This window comes from Lycium barbarum, chromosome 4, assembly GCF_019175385.1.
Source record: "Lycium barbarum isolate Lr01 chromosome 4, ASM1917538v2, whole genome shotgun sequence".
Classification (NCBI taxonomy): Eukaryota; Viridiplantae; Streptophyta; class Magnoliopsida; order Solanales; family Solanaceae; genus Lycium; species Lycium barbarum.
This window is the reverse complement of record NC_083340.1, coordinates 42,991,455-43,014,641: the sequence shown is the minus strand read 5'-3', so window position 1 is coordinate 43,014,641 and position 23,187 is coordinate 42,991,455. Positions and strand designations below refer to the sequence as shown.

Below are 23,187 nucleotides of genomic sequence, written 5' to 3'. Positions count from 1 at the left end.
TTAGTTAGTCGCTCAGAGATCAGACGCCACATACTTCACGTGGTGGTTACATATCAGTTATACTAAGGCTCTCCCACTTCAATGTTTTACTCATGTTATATATATATATATATATATATATATATATATATATATATATATATATATATATATATATATATATGTACTTATGTCGGATATGCCCATGTTCATGTTCAGCTTACGGTTTCAGTTTCAGTTCTATTATTTCATGTGCCATGCTTTATTTCATTTAGTTGCTTTACATACCAGTACAATTCGAATGTACTGACGTCCCCTTTATTTGCCTGGGGGCGATGCAGACTTACAGGATGACGGATCAACACGTTAGGACTAGCTCGTGTTTCTATTCTATTCGAGGTGTTATCTCTATTTACGTTTATTTTAGTCATGCAGTGAAGGTATGCCGGAGGCCTCGTCCAGGTAAACATTGTAGCAATCAAACTCATGTAAGAGGTTTCATAGACTAGTCAATCATGTTTATGTCATATGGTCAGAGTCGTATAGCCAGCATTGCCTCAGTATTTATTATTATATTTTCAGACATCTTCTGCATCATGTTTAAACAATATTTTCAGTATTACTATGAGGTCACATGTTTTACTCAGATTATCCACGTCTTACATTATATTCTACATCAGTTCATGCCCCATGTTAATTCAGCAAGCCATGTGGTTCGCTCGGTCACATGCAGCACGGCATCAAGTACCGTATTACTCCCAGGCCATGGTTTGGGGTGTGACAAAGCTTGTTATCAGAGCCTAGGTTCAAGTGTCTTAGGGAGTCTATGAAACCGTGTCCAGTGGGGTCACTTTTACATATGGGTGGCTCCAAAACTATAAATAGTTGATCACTAAGACATCTAGGATTGTCTCACTTCTTTCATACTCTAGATCGTGCAGTAAGAATTATGTTTTTAGGAATCCTTCTATCTCGTGCGTATTACGTATTTTAGACATATGCCTACGAAAAGAAAGTACACAAAGAGGACATCGACCACTGGCCAAATTACCACTGCTGAGGACTTTCAGACTCAGGAAGTTCACACCGAGACTCATGGGCTTGCATCAGGTTCAGTGCCCCAGACTGCACCCCCAACTACAAAAAGTCCTGTGGAGGTCCATCCTACAGTTACTCCGCAGCCGAGTGCTACATACATGGATGTCAAAGGAGATATATGCTAGGAAAGGGCTCCTAGCGCTAGTGCTAATGGTGGATCAGACAGTTCGAGGACTAAGGAATTCTTGAATTTATAGCCTGCAGCGTTCACGAGGTCTAACAAGGAGGAGGACCCACAAAACTTCATTGATGGACATCAAAAAGTGTTTTGGGTTATGCATGCTACTGAGACAGAGGCAGCAAAGTTGGGAGCGTATCAATTGTAGGATGTTGCTCACATTTGGTATGAGTCATGGGAGCAGTCTCGCGGGTAAGATGCACCTCTAGAAACTTGGGATAAGTGTACAGATTCTTCCATTGACCACTTTCAGCCACTTGAGGTCAAGGAGGCAAAGGCTTTTGAATTGAGAGGCTTAGACAGAACACATGAGTTTCAACGAATATTATCTCAAGTTTGTTTCGTTGGCTAGGCATGCTCCTCACATGGTTCCTGATATGAGAGCCAGAGTTAGACGGTTTGTGTTGGGCCTTATACCGACTTGCATGGTGATGTAAATATTGTTGCTCAGAATTAAGAAATGACTATCACCAAGATAGTTACTTTTGTTTAGGGTAATGAGGACCGAATTCCAGAAAGAAAAAGACAGAGAATTCAACAAAAGAGCTAAGTCTGTGGGTAACTTCAGTCATGGGAGAGGTGGAGGCAGAAAATTCTTTAAGAATAGGTCATGAGGACCTGCCCCATCTGTAGTCGATACCCCAGTCCCAAAGTTTAGGAATGATCAGAAGAGGCACAATTTCAAGCCAGCAAACTCATATTCTCAAGCTAGTACGGGTCAGCAGACTTATGATAAGCCGGTTTGCAACAAGTGTGGGTATGGATATATGCTATAAGTGTGGCCAGCAGGACCATTTCCAGAGAGACTGTCCATCAACGAGACAAGGTATCGGAGGTAAGGTGGCTCAGTCCACAAATTCAGCAGCTCCTCGAAATTCATAAGCCCAGTCAGGGCGTAGTGCGGCTAAGTCAGGTAATGCAGGCGGAGGTTGAAACCACATGTATGCTTAAGCAGTTCATCAGGATACTGAGGCACATGCATATGTTGTCACAGGTACACTAACAGTTTTCACTTTCGACGTGTATGCTCTTATTGACCTAGGATCCACCTTATCTTATGTAACCCCATTCATTGCTAAGAAATTTGGAATAGAACCAGAAAAGTTGCATGAACCCTTTTAAGTGTCCACACCTATTAGGGAGTCAGTTATAGCCAGACGTATTTATAGGGGTTGCCCAGTTTTAGCCTATCACCGCAGAACCATAGCTGACTTAGCGAAATTAGATATGGTAGACATTGATCTAATCATGGGTAGAGATTGGTTAGCTTCATGTTATGCCACATGGGTCGTAGAACCAAAATTGTAAGATCTGAATTTCCTAATGAACCAGTCATAGAGTGGAGGGATTTTTCTCTATTTCAGTCCCATTGAACAAGTTGACTGAGAAAAAGGTTAAGTTTCAGTAGTCAGATGCATGTGACCAATGTTTTGAAGAGTTGAAGAAGAGGTTGACTTCTTCTCCAGTTTTAAAGCTGCAAGAGGGAACCCAAGGGTTCGTTTTATATCGTGATGCTTCGAAAATTAGCCTCGGATGTGTCTTAATGTTGCATGGTAAGGTTGTAGCGTATGCATCTCGTCAGCTTAAGGTTCATGAAAAGAATTATCCAAGTCATGATCTAGAATTGGAAGTTGTGGTTTTTGCACTTAAGATATGGCGCCATTATTTGTGTGGAGTGCATGTTCATATTTTCACCGATCACAAAAGCCTACAGTATATTTTCAAGCAAAGATAGTTGAATCTTAGGAAGAGAAAATGCCTCGAATTGCTCAAGGATTATGATGCGGATATTCACTATCATCTAGGAAAGGCGAATGTAGTAGTCGATACTCTGAGTCGGCGATCCATGGAAAGTTTAGCTCACATCAAGGCAGATAATATAATTATGACAAAGGGAGTTCACCGTTTAGCCAATCTAGGAGTTCGACTCTTGGACTCCGAAGATGGTGGTGTTGTTGTTCAGAATAGAGCTAATTCATCCTTAGTGGTTGAAGTTAAAAATAAGCAGTTTAGTGATCCCTACTTGTTACAGCTGAGGGGATTCACAAGAAGACAATTACTTTTAAACAAGGGGGAGATAATGGTACCTTGAGGTACTGAGGCGGATTATGCGTTCTAGATGTTGACGAACTTAGAGAGCAGATTATGTTAGAAGCTCATAATTCCAAGTATTACATTCATCCAGGTTCCACTAAGACGCATCATGATCTTAAGAAAATTTATTGGTGGAACGATATGAAAAAGAATGTAGCAGATTTGTGGCTAAGTGTCCGAATTTCCAACAAGTGAAAGCCGAACACCAGAGGCTTGGTGGGTTGGCTCAGAATATTGATATTCCTTTTTGGAATGGGAGATGATAAATATGGACTTCATAATAGGTCTACCTCTTTCATCCCTTAGATATGACTCTATTTGGGTAATTGTGGATCGACTTACTAAGTCAGCGCACTTCTTGCCAGTTAAGACCACCGATTCAGTAGAAGATAATGCCAAGTTGTATATTTATGAGATTGTCAGATTGCATGGGACCCCAATGTCTATCATTTCAGATCGTGGTGCTCAATTCACAACAAACTTTTGAAAATCCTTTCAGAAGGGGTTGGGAACCAAGGTTAACCTCAGCACGACTTTTCACCGCAGACAGACAGTCAGGCAAAGTGTACTATTTAGACTTTTTAGGACATGTTGAGAGCATGTGTCATAGATTTCAAAGGTAATTGGGATGACCACTTACCTCTCATTGAGTTTGCATATAATAACAGTTATCATGCTAGTATCAGGATGGCACCGTTTGAAGCTTTGTATGGGCGAAGGTGTAGATCACCCATTGGTTGGTTTGAGGTTGGTGAAGCAGAGTTGTTGGGACCAGATTTGTTCTATCAAGCTATGGAGAAAGTTAAGTTGATTTAAGAGTGATTGAGAACGGCTCAAAGTCCTCAGAAGTCCTATACAGATGTGCGGCGTAGAGACTTAGAGTTTCAAATTGATGATTGGGTGTTCTTAAAGGTTTCGCCTATGAAAGGTGTGATGATATTTGGCAAGAAAGGAAAGCTCAATCCCAGATATATTGGACCGTATAGAATCCTGCAAAAGGTTGGTCAAGTAGCTTATGAGCATGAGTTGCTACAAGAGATGGCAGCTGTGCACCCAGTGTTTCACATATCCATATTGAGAAAGTGTGTGGCAGACCCGTCGTTAGTTGTTCCTGCTGATACTATAACGGTCAAGGATGGCCTAACCTATAAGGAGATCCTTGTAGCTATCCTCGATCGTTAAGTTCGCAAGTTGAGAACTAAGGAAGTAGCCTCTGTGAAGGTGTTATGAAGGAGTCAAAAAAGTTGAAGAGGCTATATGGGAAGCTGAAGAAGACATAAAATCCAGATATCCTCATTTATTTGAAGATCAACTGGAAAACGTTCAAGGTAAATAACCTCCATATCCATGTCATGTCCCTTACGTATTCATGCTTCACATTTCATTTTCATGTTCATGCTCTCTTTTCATGTCTCATGTTTCAACATTCATGTTTTCACAAAATCATCTCATGTCAGTTAAGTCCCCATGCTCCATGTCATGTTCCCTTCACGTTTAAGTATTCAAGTCATGTTTAGTTATTTTCTTAACCATGACCCATCATTCGAGGATGAATGATGCCAAGGGGGAGATATTGTAACACCTCGTACATCCTAACTAAGTTACATTCATGATTCGAGACTTAGAAACCAAGACGGGGAGTGTTGGGATTAGAAATTTGCTTGGAACGGTAAATGTACTTTTTACGTCATTTTGTATTGGCCATACAATTTTGTACGGGACGTACTCTGTGGGCATACATCACGGGGGAAAATCAAAAGTCACTGGAATTTGCCATTTCGAGGTACAGCTTGGTTGTACGGGACATACATCAATGTACGGGATGTACTTTTGTCCCGTAAATTTTAGACCAAAAACCGTAGTCACTGGATTTTAACAAATCCAGGTACGGAAAAATTATACAGGCTTTACATAAAAGTACGGGACGTACAATTGGCCTGTACTTTCCCCGCTTCAGCAAATAGTATAAATACGTGGGTTCAGTCCAAAAATCTTATTCTCATATTTTCAAGCCCTAGCACGAAGTTCTCCTCTTCCCACCATTAGAATATATCAAGGTAAGCCTATTCTAAGCATCTCAATTGAATTCTAACATATATTCATGAATATTAAATAAGGGTCCATCATTCCAAACCTAGGGTTTTCAAGAAAATCTATCTAAAGGATTAAGTCTTTTGGGATTCTTCTCAAGTTCAGATAATTAGTTACAAGTTTTTGAGCATTTACAGGTATGTAAAGTTTCTATCTACGTGTGGGAACATTATTTGTTCTTCCCTACGCCACGTTCTTCCATGATTATACGAAATTTCACCAAAACTAGGGTTTTCATCCATGTTCATGATAACCCTAAGTACATGTACCATGATATACTATGTTGTATTAATAATTCGTTATTGTGTTCTTAATATTCCACTCTGGTTATTGAGAATCTGTCTGTAATCCATGAAAACCCATACTTTGCATTTCATGGGTTCTTAAATGCAAGATATGAACTATTATGCTTATTTTCATGAAAATCTTACATGTCTCCATGTTTTCATACAATTTATACTATGTATCCATATTCATGTTATATTATATCTACAAATCATGTTGCAAGTCATGTTTATGAAATTCATGGGCTACTAAGCCAAATATATCCATGTTCATGTTTTGGGAGTTGCATAGATTACCGAGAAGGCTTAGATAGCCTGAAACTATATATGCCAGCATAGGATAAGGATCGCTCCGCCCAGTTAGGATGATACCTTCATGTTTACCCATTGCGGGGTATTGGATCCATTCATGTTCATGTTCATGTCTAATACCCTAGCAAGGTACAGGATGGCTTAGCTAGTCGGGCAGAGATCAGACGCCACGTTGACGTCCCTTTTATTTGCCTAGGAGTGATGCAGATTTACAGGTTGACGAATCAGAACGTTAGGACTTGCTCGTATTATCTTTTGGTGAGCCCCATTCTATTCGGAGTGTTATCTCTATTTATGTTTATTTCGGTGTTATCTCTATTTACGTTTATTTCAGTCCTGCGGTTAAGGTATTCCAGGGGCCTTGTCCCGGTAAACAGTTTAGCAGTCAGACTCACATCAGAGGCTTCATAGACTAGTCTGTCATGTTTATGTCAGATGTTTAGAGTCGTATATCCAGCATTGGCTCAGTATTTATTATTATATTTTCAGACTTCTTCCGCATCATGTTTTACTAGTATTTTCAGTATTACTATGAGGTCACATATTTTATTTAGATTATCCATGTCTTACATTATATTCCGCATCAGCTCATGCCCCATGTTGATTCAGCAAGCCATGTGGTTCGCTCGGTCACATGCAGCAAGGCACCGAGTGTCGTGTTACGCCTAGGTCATGGTCCAGGGCGTGACACCTGGATTGTAGGAGGGGGTGTTGATCAGCTGAGCAACCCTTCTATTCGATTCATGAGGTTTAAATTTGCATGAAATGCGTAAAAACTTCTGAATACTAATTTGTGCATCTGCCATATTTGTATCTAAGCATAGATTTGTTCGGATAAAAAAAATAATCACTTCTTATTTTCTTTTTACTCAATCAATTTTTTATACGATTATTGTTATTACTCTGTTTATGGTGATTGACTTCACAATATGTAAATCAAAGGTTTGGTTGAGATTGAAACCAAATAAGACATACTATTTTTAGAAGACAACTCCAGAGAATTGATGGGAAAAATTTTAAAAGCATACGTGGACCATGCAAAATGGTAAAAGCATTACGAGCGACTTTTAATAGAAGAACTCCAACTAGCATAGAATACTAAAGTTTCATCTGTTAAAGTTTCAAACCCCAGCATATAGAGTTAGGGTTTCCCCTATAAATAGAGAATTTTAGAATTTCACCTGTAGAGAATTTCAGAAGTCCGAGAATAAATCACGGTATTTGAAGTGATAAATGTTGAAATTCCATTTGGTTCTTTCATATTTTAAGTAGGGGTATTTTTGTCCAAATTTTATATCTGTAATAAGGAGTAGCTATTTCCCTATTACATTTCAAATAATAGCTAAAAATTCACGTCCCAAAAAGTGGCCATCCCAACTTTTTTTTTTCTACAATTTGTAGTACTATTTCTTTTGGGACATTTACAGAATTAGCTATGTGCCCAAAAAGTATTCAAGCGGATATGTTTACTATGAATACCCCTTAAAATATGGTGAAATAGGGGCACTTCAGTTTTTGTATATGACTTTATGGATTTATATCAACATTTTCACCTTATGGGGTTATGCTAGGTATATAGCTTATGATGTACATGTTACACCCCGTATCTTCGAAGAGCACTTATCAAATTTGAAATATAAGTACGTTGAGTTAGGGTTAAGTAAAACCACTTTGGAATATAAGGAGCAAGCATTATTAAGTATATTTAATGAGTGAAGGATGTATATAAGGTATACCGGAAGTTTTATGAGGAAATGAGTGGAAGAAATGTAGTACGACTTTGGAGAAAGGATGGGTAATGTTTTGTGTGAAAATTTTGGTCCAATTTGGGAGACGAATGTCTCTTAGCATATGAAATGTTTTAAGGTGAAACAAAAGCCTAAAATGAATTTCGTCGAGTCTAGTTTCCAACGCAACAAACCGCTCATCGATAGGACATCAGAGTAGAGAATTATGGACATTACAACTTCAGCTGACAGAGCAGAAACGCGTGCTACAGTACTGCTACAGTAACCGATCGCTACAGTGAAATGCTACAGTGAACCCGACCCGAATTTGAACCTTATATAAAGGGTAATAACCCCCTTTTTTCATCAGATTTTGCTAGAAATTTCCAGAAATTGAAGAGAGAGAGAGAGGTAAACAAAAAGTAAGCAACTTTCAAGTGACGGAGTATTAATCGAAGCTCGGATAAATGTATAGATGTGAGTCTAGTATGGTTTTGTGGTGGATTCAAGGTGGATATTGGAGATATCATTGTTTTAACAAAAATAAGGTATGAATCTCTCCTTATTAATATTACTTTTGGTTTATTTACGAAGATAGAGTGATGAAATGGTTGTATAGTAAAGTCGTTGGTTGAGAAATTGGATAAAACATCGTGTGGGATGTTTATGGAATATTTTGTTGTTGATAATATTGTTGTTGATATTGGTATTGTTGTTGTTGTTGTTGTTGGTTGCTGAATTGAGATTTTGGGCTAGGCATATAAACAGGGGAGATGCTGCCAAATTTCGGCAGAATCTAGAAAGATTTATTTGAAGGACTAAGACAAGCGTATAAAGGTGAGTCTAACAATAGTATAAATTTTCTTGAATATAGATTTACGAGCCTGGGAGGACAAGCGTTGAGTAGTTAAAGTTAAGGTGACCAAAAAGGTATGTTAAGGCTCGTCCCTTTCTTTCAAAGGCATGATTCCTATGTTATGATTCCATACATATGTTTTTCATAACCTTCTTACTTCCAAAAGTTAGAAGTTCATGATGCTTAAAAGCTTTTTATGATACTAAGGATGAGATGTTTTCTATGATGATGATGATTTTAATTCTAGAAATTCCGAAGCTATGATTTGAGGGCATTATGAGATTATTGAGTCATTCCACGAATCCCTTGATCTTACTTATTGTTCATGGTCTCATCTCATGCTACTCGTTCCTTCGAGGTGAGATATAGCGAAGATAATGATTCTATTTCTAATGCTATCTAAGTTCATGATTCTCGAGACTCCCATGACATCGTCGACTTCACCTTAAGATAGTTGATCTTCTAAGGAAGGATATAGTGATAACGATAATGCTAATGATGATGTTGATTTCATTTATGTATTTTTATGTATATGTATGTATGTATGCATTGCATCCCACTGATCAGCTGGGGATAATATTGAGCCTATATGGCCGAGTAAGATAATATCGAGCCTATATGGCCGAGTAAGATAACATCGAGTCCCGAAAGGGCCGAGTAAGATAAAACCGAGTCCCGAAAGGGCCGGGTAAGATGACACCGAGCCTACATGGCCGGGTAAGATAATACCATGCAAGACGCTATGTGTATATATATGTATTATCGTGCCTTAACGGCCGGACGAGATATTATATATGGATATGTATGTAAAAGCTTTTTTTTTAAAAGCTAAGCATGCACGACATTCGCCTTAAAAAGGCATTCAGAGGCATAGATTGATCTCTTTTATATTACTTTATCTTCATACGTTCATTATATTATTTTCCATGTTCGGTATCTCTTAATATGTTACTATTCATGCCTTACATACTCAGTACATTGCTCGTACTGACGTCCCTTCTAGTGGACGATGTGTTCATGCCCGCAGGTGTAGATAGACAAAACGAGGATCTTTCATCGTAGGTTGCCTTCAGGTACTGGTCTCGAGTGGTGGCTCCACTTTTTCCTGGAGCATTTCCGAGTCGGAGTCTATATATATATATATATATATATATATATATATATATATATATATATATATATATATATATATATATATATATATGAATTGTGTTAAGGGTACGTCGTGGGCTTGTCCCGACCTGTATACCTCAGTCATGTTCATAGAGGCTTTGCAGACAGCTCCTGTGTACAGCTTAGTCATAGTGTGACAGAAGTAATGTCGGCATCATGGGTCTATTGTACATTTACTTATGCATGATATTATGTTCATATTTGGCCTGTTGATCTTATTGTTGCCATTCGAGACATAGAGGATGTGAGTTGTAAGTTGGTTCGCTCGGTTTCCACAAGGTGTCGGGTGCCAATCACACCTTACCTAGAGTGGAGTGTGACAGTACACCTCCCTACTGGCAATTTTCAAGTTTGTAACCAAGGCATAGGGCACCTTTTATACAAGGATGAACTATTCATTCTCATTATCCCTCGCTAAGGAAAGCACCATCTTCCTTCTCTTGTACTCTTGTTTTGCTGATGGAATGAACTAGTAGGGGTCTGCCTAACCCCCAACCATTTAGATGGCTTAATTTACAAACAAAAGTGGTAAAATAGCTTGTTGTGGCCATTTTTCGAACCAAAAATTAGAAATACCATAGAGTAAAAAGTAATTAAAAAGTAGCTATACTTAAATGAAAATAAAATTAGGATAAAATTACCTGTAACTAATACACGAATTACTGTCTTGGAGTTTAAATTTATACAAGTGATGTAGCAAACACTACTCCAATTCTCTCGAGAAATAGATTTTATTAATAACTAAAATAGAAAATTACAGAGATGAATGATAACACTGCTGGGGATAAGGGGAAACGACTCAAACCTAGGGAGGGAGAACCACAGAAGGGGATGAGGAGCTACATACTTTTCAACAATATTCACATAACCCTACTCATACTACAGAAAACTTGATATTTATATGACCAAGTAACACAAGGGGTGAATTGTTTTATGCCTGATTTTCGCCTAAGTGATGGGCCATGTTACTTTATTTGTTCATACGACTAGTTTACTGTATAATAAAGAACAATAAAGTAACAACATGGTATTTATACATGAATAGCACCCAACTCACATAGGTGACAAACCACGACCTACACCTCTGTAGGATTGGATTTGTCACAAACTTCACTAAAACTGTGAACCTCAACAAATTCATATTACAAAAGCTGCAACCTAGAACTAACTCTAATCCCTCATACAACAATCTACTTATATTGTTGAGTCCACTCTGAGTTTCCCTCAACTTGGAGCTGAATTTAATTAATGTCTTTACCTAAAACAATGCTTTTAGGAAATCTATAAATAGGTACAGCTCAATAACATCCCTAATACAAAATAACTAGACTTGAAGACTGTAAAGCATAAGACTATGAAACATGTTCTTCAATAAGGTCTTTCGTATCATACATCACTTCAATAGCTAATAAGAAGTCTCTCAAATATGCTCTCGCTTATTTGTGTGATTTCTGCTTTTCTTTCAATATATATGCGTAACCTTCTTCAGTAGAAGACTTGCATATATATAGCAGCTTGTGAGTAGCAAATGGGTTGGTTAGAGTCACCTTCTTGGATAAGAAATTTGAGGAGAGACAGTGTTTGAGATGGAGACAACTTCTTGGCTATCACATGGCTTGAGATATGCTTGATGGGAGTCCAGAGTTTAGCCCAAATAATTCTTCCAGAACTCCTAGATGTTGTCTGCTATGTACGTATCTCAAGACCACTTCATTCCAAGAGTCATGCCATATCTGAACTCTAGAATGGAACATGTAACTGCTTACCTGGTTCATTCAATATAGTCATCTTATCAATCATCAAAATATACAGGGTCCCACAGAACTAGTTGTATAGCAACTATATTTCCTGTTAGCTTGTCCAATAGTCCATCAACCTGCATCCCAAAAATAGTCCAATCACATCTTGTTGGGCCCTTTCAACCTTCGACTCTTGCATAAATCCTTTCCAGACCCAATTATTTCAATTTGATATCTGAGAATTCAACTTTTACAAATAAAGTTACAAAATATTGTCCAGAAATTTAATAGTTACATCTTAAAACTCCAGGATACTATGTTGAAGGTTTCAATGGCTTCTTAGAAAGAGCATTTGCAATGTTGAGCTTCTTGAAAAGTTCGAGAATGACCAGTCTCTGTATTCTCTCCTTGTTCTCTTTGATTCTCTTGGCTCTCTTAATTTGCTGCTCCATCCTTGATATTGTTGGGCCCTTCTTCTACTTAATTCTTTGGCTGCCCTTTTTTTCTTCGTGCCTTCAACATTATCAGCTATTTGGTTGTTACTTTTTTTGTGGTCCTGAGTTAGTATAAAGTATGGGGTGACGGAGAAGTCTTCTCTGGCCAAAGAATGTTATCTTTCTTTGTTCAAAGCAGTAATTTAACAAAACCAGTTTCTGTTTTAGAATCCAAAAAAAAAAACGTTAAGGACAGAAATGTAGAAGAATCAGAATATTTCCGAGCCCACAAGTTTCTTTTGTGTCCTTAAGAAATCTAATTCCCTCACAGTTGTCAAGGTTAATGGATTAATTCCTCCCATGATAGAATGGAAAAGTATTCTACAATAGCAGCAATGCAAATTGCAGAACTTTAATGAACTCAAATAGTGTCAGCAAATCACACGACACTTACATTTTGTTTTGGAAAAAACAATGCAGAGAAGAGGAGAAATTTTAGAATTTTTCAGTATCTAAGATCTGAGCAAGGCCTTTGAATTTATAAGAAGTGAAAGGGTGAGATGAAGAGGTGCAATCCAAAATGTGCCTCTTTCATTTTCCATTCACACATTTGAAAAAACCCAACAAAGAATAGGGAACAACAGAAACAATGGGTGTCAAATGATGAAATAGAGAGAACAGTGATTGATTATGACCATGTATGGTGAAGTTGCATCAGAGGAGGTATATATAGTATTTGTTGGGGTTGCTGGACTAGACGATGTTGTTAGTTCTGAGACCTTTATTTGAAGGAATTGACCTTGAGGTAATGAAATTGGTAGTGTTAAATTTCAGGATATTGTCATGAAACTTAATCGATTGTTTCTTTTTGAAAAGGCACATTATCACCATAGCATAAGTTCATCTACTTTTTTTACTTGTAAATACATACTGATGCATTTTTGCTAAGAGAAGATGGTTTGACAGTGTGATACGTACATTAATCCCTATAATTAGATAGTATTTGATGGCTTAATTTTATATGTATTAGTGCCTTTTATATTTATTGCACTACCTTGTGTTTTGTACTATTAATCTAGATATTTTAGTGAAAATGGTCGAGTAATTATCAATGGTGATGCTAGACTAAGCCTGTCAAGTGAGCCGGGCCATTTAAATGTGGGCCACATGGGGGCTGGGCCGTAGTTAAGGGGCCGGGCTGGGGGCCGGGTTTGGGGAGGAAAAAGGGTGTCCGGGCCAGCCCTACCCGAATAGGGGCTATACCTCATGCTAACCGGGTCGGGCCGGTTTAGTTATTGGGCCGGACCTTTTTTTTTAATAAAGTTTTAATACAAAAATAGACATTTACATTTACTAATAATAGTAAAATTAACATTTACATCTAATGATAAAATTGCTAAACTAAAAAAAGTTTAGTCGTTGTCAAATTCAAAAAGCTAGCCATTGTAAGTTTAAAAAACTAGTTGTTGTCAATTTTATTTGAAACCCTAAATTTATGAATAACTACACTTTGGTCATATTTTCAAACTATAAATACCCCTCCATTCTTCTTCATTTTCACACAATTCTCTCTTTATCTAAATTTGCTATTCAACTAGTGTACATTACTTCATCTCCACCTTCTCCTCGAGTTCGAAGATCAACTTCAAGTGCGGTATGGATGCATTTTGAGCGAGTAAATGAGGAACATGTTAAATGTCAACATTGTGGTGACATATATCTCCACAAGTCTGGAGCACCGGGTATTAGCCTATTAGAGTGGGGGTGGGGGTGGGAGTGGGTGGAGGGGGGTACCGGTTTGTTGCGTAGGCACTTGTGAAAAGGCACGAAATTGAACTTTGAAGTTTATCTCTTCTTTAAATTTGTCCATCGATGTTAGCCGTTTAATTTGTATGTTTTGAACTTTTGATTTGCAATATTTCGCCGTTCAAGTTTGTATGTTTTGAATTTGCAATGTTATCAATTTAAGTTTTAAGTTTTATTTTAAATTATTTATGTAGATGTTGATATGTCTATTTGATTGGACACGAAGTTTAAGAAAGAAGAGAAGACTTTCAAACTTGTGGTGTTAAATGAGTCACATATATTTTGTGTAGCTATAAATCATTGCATAAAGATAAATTGTTTCCAAATATAGAAAGAGGTCATTCTTTTTAGCACGGACTAATAAAGAAACAGGTTCACGTAAATTGAAACGGCGAGAGTATTATATCTGATATAATCTACGTATCCACAGTATATATGACATGCTAATGGAATTTTACTTTTATATAAAACTAGCATAATCTAATATATACTATATACTGAAAATGTATCAAAGGTATATTTGTTGAGAAAACAAGATTGTCTAGCTTTAAAATACAATTTTAAAGAAAACTTAAGTGCTCCGTAAAAAGAGACTCCTAATTTATTGGGATACAATGTTTTTAAAATATTTATTATTAGTAATAAATGTAGTACTTATCTCCCTCTTTTTTTTTAATTTGAAGTGGGCCGGGCTAGGGGGCTGTCCCCCTTGTCCGGCCCAGCTGTTACACCTCGCGGTTTTGAACTTTGAGATTCTGTCACGACCCAGCTAGGGGCCGCGACGGGTACCCGGGGCTAGCCACCGAGCACCGCTCGTTCTACTACTCATCTTACTCATTTAATGCTCTTTTATCAGTTTATACTCAAATCGTAGGAAAATCATCTTTTATGTGGAAACATAAATACTTTATATATACATATGCCTCTCGGCCATCAAAATAATATGTACATATAATAACATCTCGTGAGACCATCTAACCCACACTGCGCATCTACGAGCCTCTACTGGAGTGCTAAACATAAGGACGGGACAAGACCCCGTCATGCCCAAAAATATATATACATGAATATACACAAAAGAATCGTCATAAGCACCTCCGAACAGAGGAGTGCTTTCAATCGGCTGACAGCTACTACGAATCTGGGTCAAGCTCTCCCCCCTGTCTACCTGTGGGCATGATCACAGCGTCCAAAGAAAACGAACGTCAGTACAAATATTGTACTAAGTATGAGAGGCATAAACAAGGAAATAAGTCAATGATATACAAGAAGTATCAATATGGGATAACTGTATCTGACTATCAAGTGTAAAAGAAATAAATGCATGTTGGCTTACTCATAGTCATCATCATGTCATGTGTGCATAAATATATAAGTTGTCCACCCATATAGGTACGGTGTAATAATGTATAAGCTGCCCGTCCATATCGGATCGGTGTGATAATCATAACATTAGCCTGCGTCCAGGCCTCCCGCGTCCGGGGTATCATCTCATGTCGCCCACTAGTGGTGTTTGCCCATGCCATTTGGCCATGGTGTATCGTATAGCTGCCCGCCTTAGCAGTGACTGCCCGGCCAAATAGGCACGGTGTTATATCACCATCATGCATGCTCATCATAATATACTTATCATAACATACTTATCATAATACATGCATAAGGCTTTAAGGACAACTTTGCTTTATCGGGGTGACGTAAGGTCGTGATCCCCCAATTTCATTATGGAGCAATTATCGACATCCTGCCTCACCTTGAAGGAACTAACGAATAAGGTGAGTGTGAGCAATAAATAACAGCATGCCATTTTAGGATCATCATATCATATCTCTTATCTTATATTACCATTCATAGATATAGACTTTTAGCTTGCTGGAATATAGGAACTCATGAAGAGGAAGGAGAATCATGCTATGAGATTCATGCCATTAGAAATAAAGGACTAGCCTCACATACCTTTGAAGTTTAAATAAACTATCGCTTGCTTGTTCTCCTTCGATATCACGTTTCTACCTTCAAGAGAGAATTCGCACTATCGTTAGTTAATTCGACTATAAGAACGCGTTACTAATTCTAGGGAAATTTGGGCAGTACTTCCTTTGTTTATACTACTTTTCCCATATGCTATATCAACTCCCACACGCTCACAACAACATTCACAATATTTCATTCAACAATCGTCATTTTTATACATTGACCACAATCCACCATTTCTCTTCAATTTCTCCACATTTATGGTGATAGCTTACTATCGCGTTTCCTCATATATAATACCTATTTCATGGTCTAAATATCATTTATAACGTATTCATAATCACAACACACCAACATTCATGATTCAACCCAACTACCATCCAACCATGACACTATTCACTCATGAATGACCCATTTCCTATGTCTCTTTACAATTCAAGTATCTTAACCTTCCAATACCTTAAACAACACGGTTTAGTCATGAAACTTACCTTAGATGATGGTTGAACGAGCCTTGAATGGATTTACTCCTCTAGCATCAAAACCCTATTTCACTTCCTTTGAGTTTTCTTGAGAGAGATGAACTAGCTAGGTTTCATACACTTTATTTCATGGATTTGGTGTTATTGATCATGGATTTCCTTTGGTTTTCTTATGATGAAGAGTAGAGAGCATTCTAGATGTTTCTAGAAAGAAATATCGTGGAGATGAAATGAATTGAATGAGCTTAGGTCTCCTTTTAATGACTTAAAATCTGATCCAGAATGAACAGTAGCTGAAGTGCACAGTGGTCGTAAACCCATTTTACGGTCCGTATTCCAGTTTACGGGCCGTATTTCATGATTGTATTTAAGCATATCAAAACCAGAAAGGTATGCTGAGGATCATGGTGATTTACGATCACGGTTTACGGGCCGTATTTCAATTTACGGTCCGTATTCCAAGTCGTATTTAACCATTTGAACATTTGACAGAAAGTTGAAGTTTTGTGAGTTGAAATACGACATGGTGGTTTACGGGCCGTTTACTACTTTACGGTCCGTATTTCATTTTACGATCAACTGGGCCAAAGTGCAAATCTGCTACTTTCACGTCTTCATAATCTATAATTAGTCATTGTGGAGCATAACCTTATCCCTTATTCCTATTGCCTTTGAAATCTTACTTAAGGTCGTCAAACGTCGTTCCCTTCTCATTAAAACATCATATACCCGTATTCTTCATTAGTCTATTCATTGTACGTTCTCGGGGATATTTTCGAGGTGTAACAGATTCGTCCTGTGTCAGCGGTTCTGGTCTTGGATACGGGGGTTATCAAGGTTAAATGAGATTAGACGAGGTTCTCTTATAGTTATAAAGGTTTAAGTTCATGTTTAGTAAGTATTGGAAGGATTAAGGGTTGAACAAATCGACGAGAATATGTTTCGGGGAAAAGTGGGTTTTACGGTTGGATCTACGGACTGTATAATTTTTACGGACCATATATCTGGCTGACCTCTGCCGTAAATTGATTCCAGAAAAGGGTGAACCACTGGTGGGATTTTACGGTCCAATTATACGGACCGTATAATTTTTACGGTCCGTAAAGTTGACCGTAAATCCGGGTCAGCCCAGATTTCTTTTTAGTTATATATATCCGACCCTTACTCATTTTTCATTTTCAACATTTCCCAAGTTCTTGAGAGCTCTAGAACCTTCTTCCAAATATATTTAACCAAACCCAAATGAAATCAAAGATCAAGAAGCAAAAATCAAGAGATTCAAGTGTTTGGAGGCTCACTAGAGTTTGTAGAATCCAAAAAAGAATCCTTTAGTGTTGCAGTTGGGGTTTCATTCAAGTGGAATAAATTGATCCAAAGCTCATCCTTATATGATAAAAAATTATTTTTCATATCTATTTCATGTTATTGTGAATACTTGATTGTTGAACAACTTGATTGAGGAAAGAAGGTGGAAGAGGAAGTTCAAATGTGGATTGGATGATATTGTGAGGAGTAGACTAACTTGAGTTACAATTGTTAGAATATTTTAAGTGTAATCTTGTTGTGAAGGGTAATAATGATGATGGGGAAGTGTTAAATACAAGTGTACAAGGGGTTGTGTTGAAATTGTTGATATAGATTGATTATGAGAATGAATTTTGGGATTAAATTGAATGTAACTACTTGATTAAGGTATTGTGGATGTTGATATTGTTGTTTGGAAGTTGTTTTGTAATATGGTGGAAGTCGATGAAATAGAGGAAGTGCTGCCCAAATATCGTTAGCTCATCAATTATTCTAGTTTGAACTTAAGAGTGTTTCTAAGACTTAACCTTAGTATGCATCCTCTTGAATGTAGATTTTTCGGACTTCGAAGGAGAATGTTAAGTAAATAAGGAGACGAAAAGATATGTAAGGCTAACCTTTCTTTCTAAAGGCATGATTTCCTTATTGTGAATCCATTTAAGATATCCGAAATGTCCTATTCCTAGAAACGTTAGAAGCTCATGATTCTCAAAGTCCTCTTGATTTTGTTGATCTTGTTTATCGTCGTCGATCTCGTCTTATGACAGTTGACCCTCTAGGGAAAGATATAGTGATGATGATGATGATGATGATGATGATGTTGCTCTTACTTATGTATTCCTATGTATGTATGTATGTATATGTATATGCATGAAAGGTTTTCGTTAGAGAAAGTTTAAGTAAGTATGATGAACGTCTCAAGAGGTATAAATGGTTCTTCTATCTTATGTTATCCTTCATGTTTTTATCATGTTACTATTCATGTCTTACATACTCAGTACATTGTTCGTACTGACGTCTTTTTGTTTATGGACGTTGTGTTCATGCTCGCAGGTAGATAGGGAGACAGACCAAACCTTTAGGCTGCTTTATTAGAGATTGCCTGAAAGAGCTTCATTTGATCCGGAGCTGCAATAGTTAGTATTATTCTTTTGGTGTACATATATGGGCATGGCGGCGTCCTGTCCCGTCTTTATGATTTTAAATACTCTTCGTAAAGGCTCGTAGACAGATGTGTATAGCTAGATATCTCTTAGCTTTGTCGGCTCATATTTTTTATATCATTTTGATAGCCTTATCGGCTTGTGTATATATGGGCATAGTTAGTGAGTTTATATAAAGGCGCCTACTTCCGATGAAATTCGTGTTATTTGGCGCATGATAATTATGAGTTAGCCATGTGGCTCACCTGGATGTGATTATGAGGATATGTTAAGAGGTGCTCGGTAGGTTAGCTCCGGATGCCCGTCAAGACCCTCTGGTTGGGTCGTGGAACTAGCCCCCTAATAAATCCCACCTACCTCAGCCCCTTACACATCTTAGTGGGTCTGGGGCGGGCCAGTGGTGGGCCGAGTTTGCCGGGCCGGGTTCGGGCCGACCCAACCCACTTGACAAGCTTACGCTAGACTATGCGCCCCACACATATCGTGATTGAAAAGGAGTGCAAATCAACCTGAAATTTCTAGCACCAATCTTCACGCTGTGGTCCAAACATGGAGCTCTTATTTTATTGAAAAAGGTAAGCGCTATATTTCTCATATTTTTACCAAGACTAGGTGCCACTTTCGTATTAATTTTTAGGAAAGAGGTTCTTAATTTTAATGAGTACTCTCTCCGTCTCAAATTATTTGTCTTTTTTGTTTTACACGCTCTTTAAGAAATATTAATTAAGAGGGATATTTGACTACTTTAAACCTTATTTATGTTTAAGTTATAATTTCTCTCAATTAAATGTGTACTCTATTTATGTGTCATATCTCCATTAATGACAAAATTCTACTAAGGGTAAAACGGAAAAAAAAAAATTGTGCATTTTACTTCTAAAATGACAAATAATTTAAAATAACTATTTTTAATAACCACCACGAATAATTTGAGACGGAGAGAGTAATAGTTATTCACGTCCTTTGTCTTCTATTTTGGGAAACCCAGGTTTCGCTCTTCCCGTAAATAACATAATATTTGCCTAACATGGAGATGTCAATTTTTAATACTTTTGACTAGAGTTTGAGCCAAGGAACAATTGAGAGCGTAGATTCCATTTATCTTTAGGAGTTGTATTCTCTAACTCTCCTTTATGGAGTAATTTTTCTTAATGGGAACTTGATTATGATTTAGTTTAGACTTTAGTTCTTTTTGTTTTTAATTTTTATTGCCTGTGGGCTGTGGTTGACATTTGACAATACATTCCTCGAGTTTGGTTTTATTGTATTCAAGAGAAGTAACAAAGTGGATCATACACTTGAATTAATTTCCCTAATTTATTTTTTGGATAGAAGAATCTACTACAGGAGAGTCTTTTTAACTCGTCTATTCAATAGAAGAATTGGTTGCAGAAGCAACTTTAGATTATTGGGATATCCATGAGGAGTTCTAATAATCCTAAAATCCGTCACTTAATAATTATACACTTGTTGAACTCCTAATGTGTTTCTAAAATCATTAGGTTATAGTTTTTTTTAGAGAAGACTTAGTTTAGTTGATTTTAGGTATACCCGATTATTATATTTAAGAGAGTAATCAACATTGACCATCCAAATTTACTTGTACATAATTTATTTTACATGTATAATTATTTACTCAAATGCTTATTTTAATAATTTGATATTAATTTACTAAATTTTGTAGTACATGAGTGTCTATACGTACGTGCAATAATGCTCGTGCCGAAAAATTAGTAACTAATAAATGTTAATTAGAAAAAGTGTTGTGAGGTTCTTTTGTGATTCCATATAGAAGACATATTTAAATCATTTATTTCATATGGCAGAAATAGAGTATACAAGATGAAATCAAACCGGTGGAAATTAGAATTCAGATGCCAATATTTTCCCGTTCTTGTTTGCTAACAAAAACTATAAAGCAATGATTAAATCACTCATCATCAAATTGTCTAATACATTTTGATACAAATTCTTCAATATTTTTATCAGACGTTCCACCTACGTCAACAGCTTCCTTAGCTAAATCCTTCCATTTGAGTGCATTTTTCTTCATTTCTTTCCCTTTATCTCCTTGTAACACTGTCCTTACACATTCCTCAATTTCTTCTCTTCCAACAATCCCTTTGTCATTAACTTTAACTCTCATCCCTACACTCCAAACATCTTGTACAAATTTTGCATTTGTTGTTTGATCAGTCCATAGTGGCATTACCACCATTGGCACTCCCAGACTCAATGCTTCAACTGTTGAATTCCAACCACCATGTGAGAAAAAACACCCAATTGCCTTATTAGATAACACTTGTAATTGTGGACTCCACTTTATTATTAATCCTTTCTCTGAAGGAATTTCCTCAATGAATTTTTTCGGAATTTTTTCTTCATCACAAGTCCTAACAACCCACAAAAAGTAGCTAGTTGTTGCTTTTAATCCCCAAGAAATTTCTTCCATTTGTTTCTCATCAAAGGTGGACATACTACCAAAAGCTGCATAAACAACAGATCCTTCTGGTTTGGTATTTAGCCAGTTGATTGTAGAAGCATCCACTTGGAATAGATTGAGATCATATTCAATGTCATTTTCAACTCTATTGTCCATATAGAAAGACGGCAACATTGGCCCTATGGTCGATAATGCAGTGATTTTTGACATTGTGTCTGCCACCTGCAATAAACATTAATAAAAAATGAATTTAACTTATATATATTCAGTGATAACATATATTTAATTGCTATATTAATTACTTCCTCTATCCCAGTTTATGTGGTATAGTTTGATTTTCGAAAGTCAAAATTTTTAATTTTGACCGTGAATTCGGAGGGAGTAATAGACTACTAGTCTACTAGTACTAAGTTTGAAACTGACCTCTGCTTCCAACTTGTTGAATGAGTTCACAAATACATAATCAGCTTTGTCCACATTCGTAAACTGATTCAATACCAACTTAAAATAGGCTGGATATGTGCCATGTACGTAAATGAACGAAGGCATATCTCGAAGTTCGAGCTCCGGCAATCCCGGAATCTTCACAGGAGTTGAAGAAATTGGCAACATCAATTTTCCATGATGAACATAATAGTATATATAGTTCACAGCACATGCTTGAGAAAAAAAGCAAGCTCCAATTAAGCCATGCTCTTTAGCTACATCTAAAGCCCATGGCATGAACGCATCATAAACGATGCAAGTTATAGGAAACTCAGTCTTTTCGTATTTCTTGATAAGATCGGCTAGGGTTTTTGAGCCGATTTTCTCAAAGCATTCGAGGTAGGCGGCTACGCTCTCAGCTTCAGCGTAGCCGCCTTCATCGAAGCCATCAGAAACCGTGTCGATACCGACGGTACCCGAAATTGGACGCATGGAATTGGAAATGAAGTTTGTAATGGCTAAAGTTGTTTTTAGACCTTTGGAGACTAAACGTTTGCAGAATTGAAGCATAGGGTTTATGTGGCCTTGGCTTGGATAAGGAAGTGCCAAAATATGAGCTCCATACTTTTTGTTTTTCATCACCTCCATCTTTCTTTGTTTGTTTCTGTTTTTGTGGATTAAGTTTTCCCTTACTGTGTCTTGTGCGAGGAAAAGATATAGTTATAGAACTAAGGATAAAGCAAGGGGAAAAGTACACAAACTATACCCCCTAAAGGCAAAATATTTACCCCCATACATTTAAATCACACAAATACCCGCACGGCTACAAATTATTACCCGTGTGCCCCTTCCCAATCTTATTCTTGAAATTGTCCGCGTATCGCGCGATCTTTAGAAACATTAATAAATTTAAGAAATGATACTTTTATATGTTTAGCTGAGATAAAGAAGAATTGATATATCTACTTACATATTTAATTCTATAAGTTAGTCAACTCAGTAATATGAGTATTTTAAATCACATCCAATTGCCATGAATGCAATTTTCATACTTTAAGCAGGATAGATGTCACAAGCTATGATGGATTCCGGAGCCGGGTATAAAAATACACGGTCTTTATCAAAAGGGGCTGGCAAAAAATTAATATACCAAAACGGGTATATCGTGGATCAGCCCACGATATACCCCAAAAAAAATTTTCCGTGTCTGACAATTCAACGAAAAACAAAACAAAAAAAAAATGTATAACGTGGACTGATCCACGTTATACAATATAAATTGTATAACGTGGATCAGTCCACGTTATACAAGTTATAATTGTATAACGTGGATCAGTCCACGTTATACAATTATAACTTGTATAGTGGACTGATCCGAATGAACTCACTCATTCTACCCTAATATTATACAATTAATGCATGTTTGTTTTTTAATATCAGGTGGGTGAAGTGGGATACATAATATTCTTTGATTTCCTTTGCTTTTTTTCCTCCTTTGTATAACGTGGATATTTTTTTCATACTCGGTAAGACGTTACCTAGATTTAAATCATATTCGGTTATATTTTTAATAAAAAAATTTTTTTTTAATTTTTAAAGCATGATTAACTCAAATAAACATTTTAA

General features: G+C 37.0%; 1 protein-coding gene across 1 annotated transcript; it reads right to left on the bottom strand.

The window, feature by feature from the left end:
- Nucleotides 1-20,481: 20,481 nt before the first annotated feature.
- On the bottom strand, nt 20,482-22,353 carry LOC132635960 (UDP-glycosyltransferase 74F2). Its single transcript, XM_060352579.1, has 2 exons — nt 21,559-22,353; nt 20,482-21,357 (listed from the first exon to the last, which is right to left on the bottom strand). The coding sequence occupies exons 1-2, from the start codon at nt 22,207-22,209 to the stop codon at nt 20,623-20,625; spliced, it is 1,386 nt and encodes a 461-aa protein (XP_060208562.1). The 5' UTR covers nt 22,210-22,353; the 3' UTR covers nt 20,482-20,622.
- Between the last annotated feature and the right edge of the window lie 834 nt (nt 22,354-23,187).